The 17,947-nt window shown below is 33.3% G+C and overlaps 1 protein-coding gene across 1 annotated transcript in view; it reads right to left on the bottom strand.

The window, feature by feature from the left end:
- The window catches only part of LOC118204637 (fatty-acid amide hydrolase 2-like), a 48,321-nt gene extending 30,723 nt beyond the window's left edge, over window positions 1–17,598 (bottom strand). Inside the window, exons 1-3 of the mRNA XM_035376943.2 lie at window positions 17,356–17,598; window positions 8,980–9,162; window positions 3,048–3,267 (exon numbers count right to left, since the gene is read on the bottom strand). Of these exons, the coding sequence (XP_035232834.2) occupies window positions 3,048–3,267; window positions 8,980–9,162; window positions 17,356–17,385 (433 nt within the window). The 5' untranslated portion in view covers window positions 17,386–17,598. The remainder of the gene's footprint in view (window positions 1–3,047; window positions 3,268–8,979; window positions 9,163–17,355) is intronic.
- Between the last annotated feature and the right edge of the window lie 349 nt (window positions 17,599–17,947).

The following is a 17,947-nucleotide window of genomic DNA, read 5'->3' as shown; positions in this document are numbered from 1 at the left end:
ACATTCTGGCGTACAGACTACATTATCTTTAATAAGACAATCATATTGGATACCGTCTGGTCAAGATCGAGTTAGAAGAGTAATAAATAAGTGCATCACTTGCTTTAGAACGAAGAATCAAACGGTAAGCCAGATGATGGATAATCTACCTAGGGACAGAGTCGTGCCTTCTAGACCTTTCGAGAAGGTCGGATTAGATTTCGCAGGACCTATAATCACAAAACCTAATTTGAAAAGGTCAAAGGTGACTTTAAAATCTTATATTGCATTATTTATCTGTTTTTGCACTAAAGCAGTGCATTTAGAAGTCGTTTCTGAGTTAACAACAGAAGATTTTCTAGCCTGTTTACGACGATTTATTGCCAGAAGATCCAAACCAGCCGTTATCTGGAGCGATAACGCCAAGCATTTCAAAGGTGCGAGAAATATTCTTAACACATATAATGATATTTGCAAATTTAACCCAATTCAAGGATTTAGTGCAGAAGAAGGCATCCAATGGAAATTTATCCCACCAGCTTCTCCTCACTTTGGCGGACTGTGGGAAGCAAACATAAAATCAGTGAAACGGATTTTGTTAAGGGTAGCAAAATCAGCTATCATGAATTTTGAAGAGTTAACTACTTTAGTTACTCAGATAGAAACAGTTCTGAATTCCTGTCCATTATCACCACTTTCTTCCAATCCGAATGACTTACAGCCTTTAACTCCGGGACATTTTTTAACAGGAAATGCTATGTTATCCTTTCCTGAACCACATTCTGCTTCGGATTCTCTTTCTTTTCGTTCCAGGTGGAAACTAGTTCAGAAACTTCAAGCTAAATTCTGGAAGAGGTGGCATTCCGAGTATCTAAATCAACTACAGAATCGTGCCAAATGGAGCAGTTCTCAGCCAAACATGCAGATTGGTCAACTAGTACTGCTGAAGGACTCCAACTCCAATCCTTTGCATTGGCCACTAGGTCGCATCCACCAAGTGTATCCTGGTGCTGATGGTCTGGTCAGAGTAGTTGAAGTTAAAACCTCTACAGGTGTACTTCGGCAAGCCATCAACAAAATTATTCTTCTACCATTTAAAGACTGAATGAACTTGAAAACCCTTTATTTTATATTTAATAGTTTACCAATTTAATATTTAGTTTAGTGTAATTTTAGTGACTTTAAATTTATTTGAATATCTGGAAATTGAAATGTAAACTCCATGGGAGTTTAAGCGGGGAGAATGGTAAGACCCGCCTAACGCTAGAGGGCGCTGAGAGCGCCATTGAGTGTGTGCTGAGTCTCGATGGAAGGTGTGACGCAGTGATGATGTGAGATTCTGAGATTGAGATATTATTATATTTAATTAAATCAATTTATATTTTAATGATTGGTGATTATTGAATTTGATTTATTGATATGAGATATAATGTTTTGCTGAACCACCACACTTTCGACAAACTTGATTACCACTGAATCTCAAAACCACCGATGCGCAGCCTAGTACAATAAAAAATAAGGTGCACAACTAGATGTCACAGCAGTTTCATGTACAGAATTTAAACATTCCGTAGCTAATAGTTTTTGAGTAATGCGAGTTACACATGTACACTGCGGGCGGGGGGGGGGGTAGGACAGTTCTACATCTCCCGTTCTACTGGGCCGATTGACGTAATTCAAATAGCGTTTTCCATGTCTTTCAAGCGCAACTTAGGCTATATATCAGATTTTTATATAAAATTGCTCTAACATAGGTATTTTGACACAAAATCAGACTTTTTCTGAAATAAGATGCAATTTTTTTTCCATATTTCGATTCTACGACTCAAATTATGCGCAGATATTAAATTTTGTAATTTTTGGCGAGAAATTTACGGAGAAATTTGAAAATTTATCTTGGCACCTTTTTTTCAGTTTGAGCCAAGAATAATTCATTTGGCGAACTTCTTAATTTAGAGCAACCTATTTTTCCTTTCCTTTTTTTAATTGTCCACGAGCGGAAAAAAGTCATCGTTCATACGACTCAAATTATGCCTAGATATTAAATTTTGTAATTTTTGGCGAGAAATTTACGGAGAAATTTGAAAATTTATCTTGGCACCTTTTTTTCAGTTTGAGCCAAGAATAATTCATTTGGCGAACTTCTTAATTTAGAGCAACCTATTTTTCCTTTCCTTTTTTTAATTGTCCACGAGCGGAAAAAAGTCATCTTTCATACTTTCAAATAATTTTAACAAAGTGCATTAACCTCATTTTCTTTATTATCGCTTATAAGAAACACGCCAAATTTCAAAACGCGCCGAAATGTAGATTCACTCTATCTTAGGAAATTTTGAATAAAAAACTCTAATTTTTTTGCAGGTATGCTTAGAAATACATCTATTTTAAGCTGATAGCAACACTTTTATAGGTTATAATTCAAAATGTTTTTTCGAAAAATTTATAAAAATACGAATTTTAAAAATAAATCATAAAAAATGTGCGAATTTTATTTGGAATGAATCTAAATTTCGAAATATGAAAGGAAGAATCAAATAAGTTTAATAAAAAATGAGATAGTAATAAATATATATCAAATTCAATTAACATTGAGGAGCTAAAATTCTGACAGCTAATTTTTTAAAAACTACTCGTGCGATTTTTATAAAAATTGGCAGTTTGGCATAATTTGAATACTAGAATCGCTGAATTTTTCGCTGGCTGTTTGTTTATTCTTCGGATATGTTTTCCTCATGATCTGAATAGCATGGATATCTAGTGAGTTGGTTAGATCAATGTCTATAGGTCTCTAAGTAACGTGAGTTTAATTAGACCGGAGAAAATTTGTTTGTTTTAATCAACAACAACCGCTTGAAATTCTTGCGTCACTTAACTTTATATATTCTTCTCAAAACATAAAATAAGAGTTCTTATTATCTTGCTTTCTAACACACCAACAGCATTTTGTTTTTGCAGAGGTACAAATAATAATATTTAATACTTTTATAAAAAAAACGTTCAATTCATCTATATTTTCAAGCCAGTCATGGTAATACATTTTAAAAAACACAAAGGATATTTTTCCTCACCCTTTATTCCAATCAAATCTTTGGAAGTGAAAGGCACACCCAACAAGGGAGTATCTTGAGCGATATTTTTCTCAGATTTTTTACCGCTTGCCAGAAGACGATCTACAGCAATGGCATCATGAATAGCTTCCACGAACCTCTCATCCACGATGGCATTGATAATTGGTTGAACTTCTTTGATGCGCATTATATACGCTTTGATAACTTCCTCGCAGGTTAACTAGAATAAAATAGTAGTCAAATATAAATATCAAATTTACAATATAAATATAACTAAATTGGGTAAAAGTATATTTTAGGGTACCCCTAGACGAAACTTGGCGATTTTTGGCGGTACATAGATACCGAGTTTGTGCAATGCTTTGACTTGTTATTTTGGCCTGTGTAGCGGCAATTTTTGGCGAAAAAATTGCCGCTACGCAAGCCAAAATAACAAGTATTGCACAAACTCGGTATCCATATACTTATCGACCTATTTCCACTTAAAACAAAATCTCCGAATTGCACAAAAATAACATGGTGCACTCCCTTGACTTTATCCATGTACACATCGACCTATTTTCACTTAAAAAAAATCCCCGAATTGCACAAACTATGCTTTACGCACTCTCTTGAGTTTGTCCATGTACACATCGATATATTTGCACTTAAAAAGTCTAAGGAGAACCCAATTCTACAGTAGAGGCAAACAAAAAATACACAATCTCAATAAGCTACATTTTAAACCAAACAATAAAATAATTCTACCACATTCATCCATTGTACCGTCTAAACAATGAAACAAGCAATGTACTTCCTAAGCAACACACACTACAAAATTCTTTGCAAAACATCCCATGATTCAAAATTTCCCTCAATAATGCAAACGATTACGTCATAATAGGGTTTCCATAACGTTCAACTACTCAGGTTACCATAAATGATACAACTTGGCGAAAAACGAAACAACAACTTAGGGATAAATGAAACAACAAGGATAATACAAGGGGTACCTTAAAGTCAACTCTACCCCTAAATTGCTAATTTAACTTACAAGTTAAGAATAATTATGTGGTCTTGACAATGAATTTGTAACTTCGGAATTTGCTCGACATTTTATGTAAACTGGAACAACAATTATGATAATATAATTTTTCGAATTTCCTTTTTTTAGCATTATTCTACATAAACTCATTCGATTGAAATTACTATGAATTGGCTACATTTAAATTCAGTAACGGTGAATTTTATCATTCTGAAAAATCTTAAGGAAACTCAATCTCATAAGCTGCTCTAATACCTTTATGTGTGTGAAAGAAATATTTGAAGCTTATTTTGTTTTTTGAAAGGTAGGCTCATTAAACGCACATAAAAGAAAAGAAAAACAAATGTAGACAAATATTCTCCCTCTGATAATAATACAGCTTTTTATGCAATGTGGTGACTTAATGTATGTGTCACGATAAAGTAATTTGAAGCCTCTGAAGAATTCGTGAGTTTATTCTCAGAAAAAGGAAGAACTACATTGCGGTTGGCCATTATTGAAGCCAATCTACAGGCTTCGCACAGAGTTCAGCCGTAACCTGGAATCTATGTTTATCATTTCAGTACGACTAACATGAATATAAAGTATCAAATACTTTCAAGAAAAGTCCTATTATAAGAATAAACAAAGCTTTATCAGATAGGAAGAAAAAAAAGCGATGGCATTTAAAAAATATAAAAAATTACCATGTTTTATCACTGTTTAAACTACTCAACACAAAGCAAAATATGAGAGACAATCCTTGACGGAAATTACATGTCCTTACATTTGAGATATTTGAGATTTGACATAAAATTATGTAGCAATCCTTGCTTTCAAAATGATAACATATATTAAGCATCAAGTTGTATTAGGCAGCTGAAATGTAAAAGGTTGGAAACTTTCTTCCTCTCTCGTAATGATTTAGTTTTGGACTTAGCAATTTCTGAAGAAAGGAAGCAACTTTACAAAGATAGCAAAGCTCAACCGCAGGATACAATACACATTTAAACAGTTAAGAAAACTACCCATATATCTAACTTCCACAGAAAAATTTACGAATATATCTTGGAAGTGCAGCAAATAATTAGGCACCCTATTAACTTTTTGTAATGGGATTAAGAATCTGTAGCTCTTTCGCGAATTGCGAGCTTGGGTGCAATGTAGATTGCGGAAATACGCAGTTAATAGTCAATCTATTAAATAAAACTGTTAGCTGTTTGAGCAGAAGTAAAGTGGGAAACTACTTCTGTAGGAAATTTGAGCAATTAACAGCTTTTTAAACATAAAATTAGCAAAACAACAATCTTATGTTTGGCGTAGATTTAGTTAAGAATTCAATCGATTTCGAGGGCGAACAAGTACAGGTCCCTCTACATCAGGAGAAAGAAATTTGCAAGACTGGAAAGCAGCAGACTGAACTGTCGTATTTATATCCTACGGCAGTAAAGCGAACGAGAAGGTTGCGCCCTTTGTGGCAAAAATAGTAAAGAAATCGAGAAATTAAGTTAATAAATTTTTAAAAGTGTAAAATCACTAACTAAACATCCTAACTCTTTGTGAATATGGAAAGTTTCAAGAAAATCCAATTCATCAATCGAAGAAGATTTTTGAATAATTTTTGCAGATCCAAAGCCAAAATTATGATTAAATTTCCAATTATGATTAGCTATAGAAGACTTAATCATTTGGCCTTTTCGGACATAAGAATTAAAGTCAGAAATGGAATTTTTAAGAATCCAACCATGTATTTTATTGGTAGGGGAGAAAATTACTTTAAAATTGAACTTCTCTAGAAAACCGTTCAATTTAATAATTGACAGAAGAACGACAACTTAAGAACCTAATGTTACTAATTACCTTCTTAAACTTTAATCACTTTCCCCAATAACTTCTCAAACCTTAAAAGCATCTCCTCTCAGGTTCCTCAGAAATTAGTGCGAAACAACAGAGGTTAAACGATAAGAACACTTTTGTACTTTTCAAGATGAAAAGAAGTATTTCATGCATTCTAAGGAAGATTGCAGGCCTCTTAATCAAAGCAAAAGCATGTTCAGCAAAAGATGCAAATGATATCCCTTTTCCTATTCACAATCTAAAGGTGTGTACTTAATTACGGCAAAGCACACTAGGGCTATCTGCCTAAGGGAAGAGATGCCTTCGTGGAGGACTTTCTAAGGGAAACTGGCTCGTATACACGTTACACATGGGGAAAACCACGAAAACACCCATGCAGCCAGCCTGTTCGCGGGATTCGAACCTCGGACCGAACTACCAGTGTTCAGCGACTTTACCGCTCGGCCGCTGGTGGGCCACAATCTAAAGACCTTCTTGAAAATATAACTGAAAAAACTATTGCGCTACAGTATAAATGAAATTCAGTGGGTCGAGAAATTCAATCACGCTTCCATCTGGTAAGAGCCTAAGTTAAATTAGAGTTATATCTTCTACTATATATACTTCGAGTAATGTAGTAAGCAAACATAACTCAATACATTCGTGTTAGAGATTCAGAGGAACGTATCCGGGAGAAAATTAGAAATTTTGTTATTTATTATACTGTGACCTCGCAGCGCCTTGCACACTTGAAGAAACAGGCAGCAGCCAATTAAAAACCTGAAAAAATATATCATTTCTGATGCGTGTGGAATGTGTTTGTGATGCGTGTGAATGTCAGTGCTGTAGTGTAGTGGCCGAAACAGCTACACAAACCCCGGGTTGTTATGCAGGGTTGAATTGAACTTCAAACTCAAGTTCTAACAATAACATGAATTTTAATAACATAAAAACATTAATAGTTGCGATTCTTGACAGTATGGGACTTGGATATATTTAGTCCCGTAATTTCAGAATTTTGTTACAGGAAAAATGCTCTAACGCATTATACACGAGGAATGATCGTTCTTAGCAGGCCAACATGGCCATTGCTCTAAACAGGCAACCACCTTATAGTATATCTCCTTGTGTTTACTTGAGCTGAATTCCCAGGGAGAGAGATTCTTTCACTCATACCTAACAAAGTGTCCATCTCCTGACCCTGATGAAAAGACTTGTCCACTGGAGCGACTTTCGAGGCTGCAACCGGAATCGTTAACAAAGGCACAGGATTTCACCACCGATATAAAAATTACTGAACTTTGAAATCACTCATCCTAGACAAAGAATTTTTCACAGTAGAATGTCCTTGTAGTATCTTCGTTTTTGAAGCATTAAGTCATTCATTTTACAAAAGGTGCCTTTTGATTATTTATTGAAAACAATAACAAACATGATTCAAGCAAATATTCAATATCTTACGCTGCACAGTGCCGGATCAATCTGTACACCTCTTCTTATCATCGTTCCGTTCTGTTCTAACAAATAAAATTACCCCCGTCTCGAGAAAAGGTAACAGCAGTTTATTCCTTTAGGGAATTTTAGTTGGAATAATCCTTTAATAATCTACGTTTCAGAAATTGTGTCATTTATTTGATTTCTGTATCTCCTTTGACCAGCTGGAATACCATAATTGCATTATTTGAAGACAAATCATACTTAATAAAACAAACCGGAGTGATTTATTATTTTCAGAGGGTTGCAGTAAGGATTTTCTGCGACGTCGGAACCGAATTCACTATTTACCTTGAATGCAGAGAAGTATTAGCGCAAGTTTTCCCAATTTCAATTGAAGTATTTGCAATAAATTTAACAATAATTTAAGAAGCATTAAATAAATAAAGTTCTCATTCGAACTTTTAGCGATACGGCGATATCCGTATTTATTCAATTTAACAGATGTGATAGTAAAATTTATACGAAAAATCAAAAGATGTTTGATTTATGAAACATTATTATATGAACTGAATCTCGCACAAAAAGATCGAAAAGATTACTTAAGCAAACTTCTAAAAATCTACAACGCAGTTATAGACCTTATATAGGTATATAAACCTATAATATATATATAATATATATATATATAATCTACAGTGCAGTTTATCGACCTTATTATAGTTTTTAATTAACTTGTAGAGTCATCAGGATTTTTTGAAGACGAAGACCTGAAAAGCGAGCAATGCCCTCGCCGGGACTCGAACCTGGATCTCTGAATGACGCTCCGAGTATGCTACCGTTACACCATGAAGGCATGCAGAAAGGAGAGAGAAAATGACCTTATAAACTGTTTACTACAAATTTCTTGAAGGACTGAGATAACGTAATTTTCACTCTTTAAAATTGCCTTTTGTTCCAAAATTCTACCAATGGGTATTTTTATCTAAAAATTGAAATATTTTTATACCAAGTTTTAAAATCTATGTGAAAATATTAAGTTTACTTTACTTACATGATAGAATTTGCTATCAAATAAATCAATGAAGTTAAAATTTGGGTTATAGTAGGAAAAGAACGTAAAAAAATATTTGGTGTTAGGAGTCGGACTAAGACACAGATTCATTACTTCGATCTCGAACTTCATTCGGACTCGCTCTTCTCAGGATCGCAGTCTTTATATTATCTTAGTTTATTTTATTATCTTAGTTACAGCTTTTCATTTTAACATAAAACTAACGCTTTATGATTAGTAAAAGTTTTCGCTTTCCCTTAATGCTTACCTTAAAGTAAAAATTTAAGAACCGTTACGTATAAATTTATAAATCATTATATAATATATCATAATTATAAATAATTTCTTAATTAATGTTCAATAATTATAATAGTGAGTAACAAAGAACATTTTTAACAATGTTTGAAAGATATCTAATAGTGCATTTTTTTTTCAAAATTCGATGCTTAAAGCTTAAAAATGAATCACTTTTCAAACAACGATTAATAAATGTTTGCATTTGGAATATTGTATCTACTTAAATAAACTTAAACTTTGAAATGAAAGTGTTCTAAGCATCACTGCAAATAATGACATACTAGGTATTAGTAAAAAGCGTTATTTACCTGTCTCTTTCGAATCTTCTCAGCGAGTTCTGTGGCCGACATGAGAAGAATTTTGTTATTTATTGAAGGCAACTGCGGAGTGCTTCCCATGAAGATTGCATATAAAACATCCAGGACCTTATCTGACAAAGGACGAGTCACAGTGAGGAAGATTCTAACGAGCCCAGCAAGAGCTCCAATCATCTAAGACAGGCAAAAATAAATGAATGAGATTTGTCAGTGATTGATAAGTTACGAAGACGCATTCACAGTTCAGCGTTATTTCAATATAAAAAATTTTAAGTAATGTATAAAATACTTCACATACAAATAACGCATACTCTATTTATAAATGCTTTTTCAATCGTCAATGACATTTATAGAAATATTTTAATCCAGTCACTTTTCATGGTGGAGTTATGAATTCATGAATGCTGATACATTTCATGTCATAGAAAACCAAATTCTTGCGCGAGGAAGCTTTAAGAATTCTTTTTTTAAATTTTTTGTTATGAATATAATGTATCTTCCCGCAAATTAATATTTCTCCCTTATATTTAGTCAATAAGTTAGAGACAATAGTTATAAATATTGCTCAATCTAGCTCTAAAAAAAGCCTTCTAGAATCATTATATGTCTTTATAGATTATGAGCAATGAATCATTGTGCCATCCTGTAGTACTACGCATTTTGATTTGATATACAAGGTACGCTCTAGTCAATAAGTTAGAGACAATATTACCCAATCTGTTTCTAAAAACAGCCCTCTAGAATCATTATATGTCTTTGTAGATTATGCGCAATGAATCATTGCGCCATTCTGTAATACGGCGCATTTTGATTTCACATACAAGGTATGCTCTTTATGATCCCAACAAAATAGATACTTAAACAGAATCTGAAGGTAACTAACACACTGTGGTTACTATCTTCAAGCATAAAAACATCTTGTTCAGCTGAATTATCAGATAGAACCAAAGTAACTAATTGTTTTCAAGCTGAGTTTATTCCTGTACAAGCAGCCATCTAATCCGCCATAACTTGAAACAAGAACCGACTATATTTATTGATTCAGCTTTAGTAAAATTATGTTTCATGTACTCATTATTACAGTTTGTTTGTTCCCCGTATCCAAGAAATACATTTTGTGCTTCCTTTGAACAAGAGAGATATTCTGTGCTGGAGTGCGACATCTACAGGTAGCCAAGGAAATGGAATGATGGAGTGGCTACCTAAGCTAAGCTAGTTGTTTTCTCTCTCAACTCCCTGTTTATCTTGCTCTTCTTTTTCGTTTTCTCATATTTCATACCAAAGTAAATTTTCACCCTCTTTTTCCAAAAATTTTTTGCAGCTTTTGAGATAATTTTTGCAGACCAAAAATGAAAATTATGTTTGAATTTCCAACTATGATTGCCTATCGAATGCTTTTTAATTTCGCCTTTTTGATATACGATTTGTATTCTATGATGCGAAACTAAACGCACTTTTAGTTTGGCCGATATAACTCAAACAACAGTGACAGGATATGGAATAAATTCCTCAAGAATTAAAGTCAGAAACAGGAATCGTTAAGAATCGAACCACTAATTTTACTGATAGGCGAGGAAATATTTACTCTAGTAATCAGTAGAGTCTTGACTAAAATCTACTTGAAACATAAAGTTGTTGCTTTACTAATTTTTTGTTTTACTTTGACGAGTTTCTCTTCTATCTTCAACGTTTAAAAGTCAAATTTTCAAAATCAAATTGGCCACAATGAGTCAAGTTTTGAACGTCAACAAAGGAAATCAGCCAACGATCTGGACATGCTTACTAATCCTGAAACCACAATTTTGGAAAGTAATAAAATATTGAAAATTAATTCAATAAATTAAAACAAAATCAGGGTAACCAAGCCAAAGGAACCGCATAATAAAACAGGTTAGAAAAAATACCTAAAAAAAGAAAAAACGCAATTAGTGGAATAACCCCTTTAACCACTAGACCTGAACACATACGCACATGTTAAAAATAATTCAAGCTGAAAAAGAAATGGTGTTAGTTTAAATAAACAAAATAAAAATTTCTCTCACATTTCAATCCCTATTTCTTATTTATTCCTATCCCTATTTATTGTCATAAATTTTCATTATTTACTGTGAGAAAATAAGTGCTTAAAATCGAAACACATATCCGTTGCATCTCAAAGAAGTGCTTGTTGTATTTAGTGCTTTTATAGTACCTACATATATTAGAGCTTGGAGGAGAAATCTATTTAAACAACTGCGTTTCCTTACATAATGAGACGGCACCGGGCAAAATCGTTTTATCACTTATAAAGTGCCTAAAGCCCATGGCAACAATACATGTAATTCTACACTCGTCCTCATGAAAAATACTCGTGGACTTGAACTGATATTACTGTCAAACAAGTGACATACATTACAATTACAGCATTCATATAATATCCCATGGCCCAAAATAATTTGGTTGATATCAATATCAGTACATATTTTCACATACTTTTAGGTTAGTACCAGTTTCAAGTAATCTATATTTTTCTCGAACGCCTCCAGGCTTTGAATTCATTCTTCAATAACTTTTCTTTTCATACACATTAAAGTTTTTCTTTTTGAACCTTGAACATAAATAACCAGTTATTCATCTCCAATGCATTCTTTTTGGCCTCTTATCAGTCTTCTTACTGCCAATGAGCTATGACTCAAAGTAACGCTAAATTACATGTGTTACTTAAACATTTTATTTTTTTGTCGAACGTAAAAATGATCTCTTTTGATTATTTGGGTAGAAGAGTGCCAGCAGGGCTAGTAATTCTTCCGTATACATATTTGTTCTATATTTAACAGTAATATGATGAGAAATGTATTCATGATCATAATGGATTGTAGTTAGCTCAGGTTGGTGTAGCGAGTTCATATTTTGTAGGATATATCATTTGAAATCAATTTCTAAACCGTAGAAATAAGCTAGTATGCAGAACCAGTAACCCTTCTCGTATTCAGTGCCGTCATTTGTCAATATCACTAGCTCCGAGGTATACTTCATCAAAATATATTCCGTATTTTTTTTGCCGGATGGAATAAAGATCTTCTAACACAAAGTTAAAATTTTGAGCCTTTTATTTTATTTAATAGATAAGGACTCAGCCCATCAGATGTCTCCACTTGTTCTCGGGACCAATAGTCACTTTCCTTCTATACATTCGACTGTTTGCCTTGAGCTCAGCATATATATTAGTTTACCTCAAGGTCCGCAGTGGAATACCATTTCAAGCCAGCCGGAACACGTCATGCAATCGCGGCAATTCATCGGAAGCTGGAGTTGGTGACTATGAGATTTTAAAATAGTGGATATTATGTATGGTCTATGATACTCATAGAAAAGAACAAAGAAAGTGGTGGAAGGATATTTTATACCTGAATAAACTGTTGCAGTCTGTATTAAATTAGAGCGAAAAAACATAACTATATTCCCAAAGAAACACAATAGAATTTTAGATGGTTATGATACGTATTTTAATCCCTCCCGAAAACATTTACTTGATTATAACATTCGTTTCTAAAGCCATAAGAACCTTAACCATCTTTTTCCAATTTTGGTGCCATTAATAAATCAAAACTTCCTTGTTATATACTTTTCCCCTTAGTAAATGTTTTTTACATTTAATTATAACTGCTAAATAATTCTAAAAGCTCGCCAAAGATTAGAAAGTTTGGCTTAATTAATATGAGTGAATACTGCAAAGCACATGGAGGCAATCTGGTTAAGAGATGGGAGGCCTTAGTGAAATATGTTCTAAGGGAAAGTGGCTAGTATTTACATTACACGCAGTAATAACCACGAAAACGACCATTCATCCAGCCCATTCTTAGGAATTCAAACTAGGGATGGATAATCAGCATTCAACGGTTTTATCCACTCGATTACTGGTAAAAATGAATAGTTTCCGTCTCAAATGAATTACAGTCCTCGCATATTATTGCATGTTTGTATTATATGAGTTCTCCAGAGCAGTACTGAGAAGATACATGGTTCAAAAAATGCTAACTTGTAGAATAAAGGGATCAACAGCACTGCGAATCCTCACAAGCAAGTACTGATTACACCCATTACTTAAACTTTGTAGGATTTTTTGGAAGCGTAAAAGCGGAAAAATGAGCAACGCCTTCGCCGGGAATCGAGCCACGAACCTCTGGAATACGCGCCCAGCGTTCAGACCACCTCACCACGAAGGCATGCCAAGAAGGCGGCAGAAATACATTATAATTTAACCTGTAATTTTTCTATTACTATCCTGTAACATAAAGAATTTGGTACGTGCTGCCCTATACGTGCCAGAGAGTTTTCTCTAGAAAGATATGCAAGCCATCTTGATATTTCCAGCGAGAAAATGCAGTTACGTCATTACTTCATTTCAAATGTGGTGATTTTTTGTAAAACGTAGAAATGCCTTTTTTTAGGTTAGTTGTTTGTTTGTTTTAGATTAGTTGCCTTTTTTTAGGTTAGTTTTCTCTAGAAAGATATGCAAGCCATCTTGATATTTCCAGCGAGTAAATGCAGTTACGTCATTATTTCATTTCAAATGTGGTGATTTTTTGTTAAACATAGAAATGCCTTTTTTTAGGTTAGTTGTTTCAATAAATAAAAAGGGGAAAATGCCACACTTTAAAAACTCTTTACTTACTATCGAACAAGTTATACGGTATAAGAGCAACATATAAAATTCAACGATGATAGTGATGATGACAGATGGTAACGCGCATATCATCCCACAGAAAGCTGTTTAGTTCATGTTGTTATACAAAATTAAAAAAATCTCTTCATATAATTTGCATCTGGCGAAAGACGACAGAAAAAATGAAAGCGCAGAAAAGAATTTACTTACTAATAACAGGTTAAATAATTCTTACAAAATTTAATCAGTTAATCTTTAACACTATATATCTCGGGTCTCCTACTTCATTTTACTGTACACATTTTATACATATATTTTGTTTATATTTCGATTTTTTTTTTTCATTTTTTCTTCCTTGTATGCCTGAATTCATGTATGCCTTTGTATTATTGTATCTTAACTATAAAATCTTTTGTCTTTCATCGGCAGTTACTTGTTTGTATTTGTTCCACCTAAGAATTTCTTATTTCTATTGCCTTTCAATCCATATCACATCTTCAGATTTTATATTTGATTCGTGTTTTAATCCAGGAATGGGCGCAGCTTTTCCCTTACTTATTATGACTCCTCTTCTAAAGGTTAGCTTGTAGAGACATTAGATTTTTTTCGAAGCAAGAGAGAGGATAAATGAGCAATGCCCTCTCCAGGACTCAAACCACGGACCTTTCGAATACGCGTCGAGCGTGCTGACCACTACACCACGAAGGCATGCTAAGGCGGGAGAAATATCTTATATACTCCCCCTTTTAAAGGGCGACTAGGGATTAGGAACCCCGTTGTCAAATCCCGGTGTTGAGAAATCATCATCCACCAGCTCTTTTAGTTCAGGCGCCACTGTAGAGACATTAGGTATTTTTTTAAAACGGGATAGATGAAAAAATGAGAAATGCCCTCGCCGGGATGCATATTTCACAAGTGCACATCTCTGTAGCCACCGAGGGAGTGGCTTCTAGGATGGACCAATGAGCATACAGCAATATTTCTGTCATGTTACCTTTGCACGCTTTGTCATGTTACCTTTACCTTTTGCACGCTTTAAGATTTAAACTAGATGGTTGAAAATATTTTGTCACGCAATTTTCTGTACAAATTTCTGTACATCGTCTACTTCTTCTGAAAATTTTCATTGCGAAGTTAGATCAAATATAAGCAATTATGAAGATTTCACTAACCTGGTTGAAATAATTTGAAATAAATACAAACACATGTTGGATACTCCGCAAAAATATTCATGCGAAATATTACTTAATAAGTGATAAATAAGACGAAAGAAATATGTGATGCACATCTGAGCCCAAATGCTATCTCTACATAAAACTATGCATATGCGAAAACTATTGACACCAGTTATACATGTAAATAGAAGTCAGCATTTTCAGTCTATGTGAAAAAGATGTTACAATAATAGCCAACGCAGAATTTTATTCAAAATAAACTTCACTAATTTGCATTTGTAATTCACTAATTTGCATTTAGTGTGTTAAATTTCACATTTAATAACTGTTCACTCATAAATATACTGTCTACAAAAGAAATACTCATCAAACAGAATAAATTTATCTATTCACAACGAATATATTCAATTTATTCACATATAACTTTTAATGTTAACAATGGATATAATCAGATCATACACAATATGTATTCTGAATCAAATGAAATCAAGCACTTTCAAAATCAAATGAATGCAAGCACTGAAATAAGAAAACATTAGATTCATTGTAGCACTTCCAGTCCTTCTCAGCTCAATAATAAAATAATAATAAAAACTATGTACATAAATTCTCTTAATCCACATTTGTTAGTAAACGCATAATATTTGAAGCTTATTGTAGTTTGAGTCATTTTCTCGGTGTAAAGAGCGATAATGTGCCGTGAATATCAATCCAAATATCAAAGCGTGATAAAAATCACGAAAGTGAAATGTCAGCGATTAATTAAACTCATAAAACGAAAGCACTACGCGATTTTCTACTTTTACGCCATACATTTATAACTACGAAACAAATGTAACTTAAAACGTAAACAGCATACGCTCACTTGCACACGAAGATTTAGCGTCACAAGAGCACTAGAAGTTCATAGGTCCATTTTCGAAACCCCTCCCTCAGTGGCTACGCTGATGTGCACTTGTGAAATATGCCACCGGGACTCGAACCACGGACCTCTCGCATATGCGTCGAACGTGCTGACCACTACACCAAGAACGCACGTTCATAATGCCAGAGAAATACCTTATAAGCTTAAACTTATTCAGAGTAATATCCCAATTCAGAGCATAATGTTAAACGTGCAAAAGGAACTTTGTTACGCGTATGTATGGAAGATATATCACAGTCTTGCAACACGTACACTTACCATTGATTGAAATACGTACAAGAATATTCAAAATGACTGGCACGAGATGCAGATGATCGCTGTTCTGGTTCCTATTAGCAATGCGTTAATTTGATATACAGTAATCCTTCGACTTGCGTAATCCGCGACTTACGTAAATTCACAGTTACGCAAGTGCATAGATCTCGTGACATTCAAAGCGCAATTAGAAATATTCTTTTACTTAAGCTTCGCGTGGATAGTTTAGGTAAGTCGTATGTGGTTTAATCACTTGTTTATCACCATTGCTGTTCATTGTTTATTCATCTTTTGAGGAAATAATCATATGAAACATAAAATAAAAAATTTAGAGGTATAGACCATACTGTATTTTATAGATAGCAGTGCAGGAGAATTATAGCTACCTACATTTCAGCGCATTATGTGTTTCCGATGCTTATGTCTACTTTAAAATGGATTCGAAATGCAAAACTAAATTATGTTTCGTTTATGAGATAATAATAATACTAGGCATACATACGTATAACTAAATAAATACTACGCATGCATACGTATAATAATAAAAATTATAAATATTGAACTTTCCAGAGAAATTATACTTCAGAAATTTACAGATTCAATTTAAATAAAAATTTATGCATATATTTACGGAAAGCATTGCTTACGTAATTCGAGGGATTATTATAGATCAAATTAAAAAAAAAAAAAAAGAAATCTTCAAATTTTAGAATTGATATGTTGTGCATTTAATACAGTTAAGGCGTTTGAGTACAGAACAATTTTATTAAAGAATCATAAGTTAGAATATCTATGAAATCCTTATTTAATAAATTAGAGAGTTTGCTTAGCTCAGCTTTTTCTTTAGTAAGTAAGACGTTTAATGAATTCTTGCAAATTTTGCTCAGAAATCTACAGGAAGTAAATAAACACATTCTTACTACCGGAAGCACAGCAACAAAAAATAAGTTGAAACAAGTAAAGTGAAAAATGAATGACCATTCCATCAATTTTCATGCGATACAAAACAAAACTAGACAGAACACCTGTTAATAAAACTTGGAAAGTATTACTTTCACTTCGCGCGCTATTTGTCATTTTGTATTCATTAAATAAAAAAGAATAAAGCCATTCGAAATTAGGCCAATCATTTTGAAAAATCCTATATTCCGAGAGCGTAAAAAAATCTGTTCTTTATGTGTTCATCGTGTATTTATCCGTATGTTCATTAAGTACTTTTGTACATTTCGAAACGCTTTGTAAAGAGAAAAGAATTTCTAAAATTTAAATTTTAACTGAAGAGAGAGGGAAAAAAAGTGATTTTAAACATATAAATATAATAATAACTAAATTATAAAGGAATAATACAGATATGTAAAGCCACTTACTTGATTAATCATCATGAAACCTTCTTGCATAGAAATGAGCTTTCAGCGTGAAACCGTTTCTTCGAATGTCCAAGGAAAAGTGAAGGCCGCTGAACACGTTTTGCCAGTATTGAGTAAGAAGTGATAACCCAGAATATCCAATGAAATGTCATAAATAGAAGGGAAACTCTCTTGATAGTAGATTATTCACCCTATCATTAATTCTTCCGTAACCTTTAGCCTTCGAAGTACTACTGTATGAGTTTGCTTCTGTCAAGTTGGTTAATCTGTGGTTCAGTTCTTTCCGTGTCATAGGTCTCCAAGTTTCCTATGATATGAGTAGTTACTTTAATTGTTTTACTCATATCTGTGATTGTAGATGGCAGCACGAGATGAGATATAGTAAAATATATAAAGTCGTGTTTTGTTAACAGATTTTTATTAAGTAAAAAAATTTGATTTGGGGTTCTGATTGGAATGGCATTTAAAATAAATAGTCGTTAACGTTTTTATATCAGCTCTTTCGTCTTGAAGATTTACCTCGGTATTTATGAATTGAATTAAGAGAGATAATTTGAGGGTGTCATCGCTGTCTAATAGATAATTCAAATAA

This window comes from Stegodyphus dumicola, chromosome 1, assembly GCF_044657685.1.
Source record: "Stegodyphus dumicola isolate Sdum_Otavi_A_Nest chromosome 1, ASM4465768v1".
Taxonomy (NCBI): Eukaryota; Metazoa; Arthropoda; class Arachnida; order Araneae; family Eresidae; genus Stegodyphus; species Stegodyphus dumicola.
Note: the sequence above shows the minus strand (reverse complement) of the source record. Positions and strands in the feature narration are given on the sequence as shown.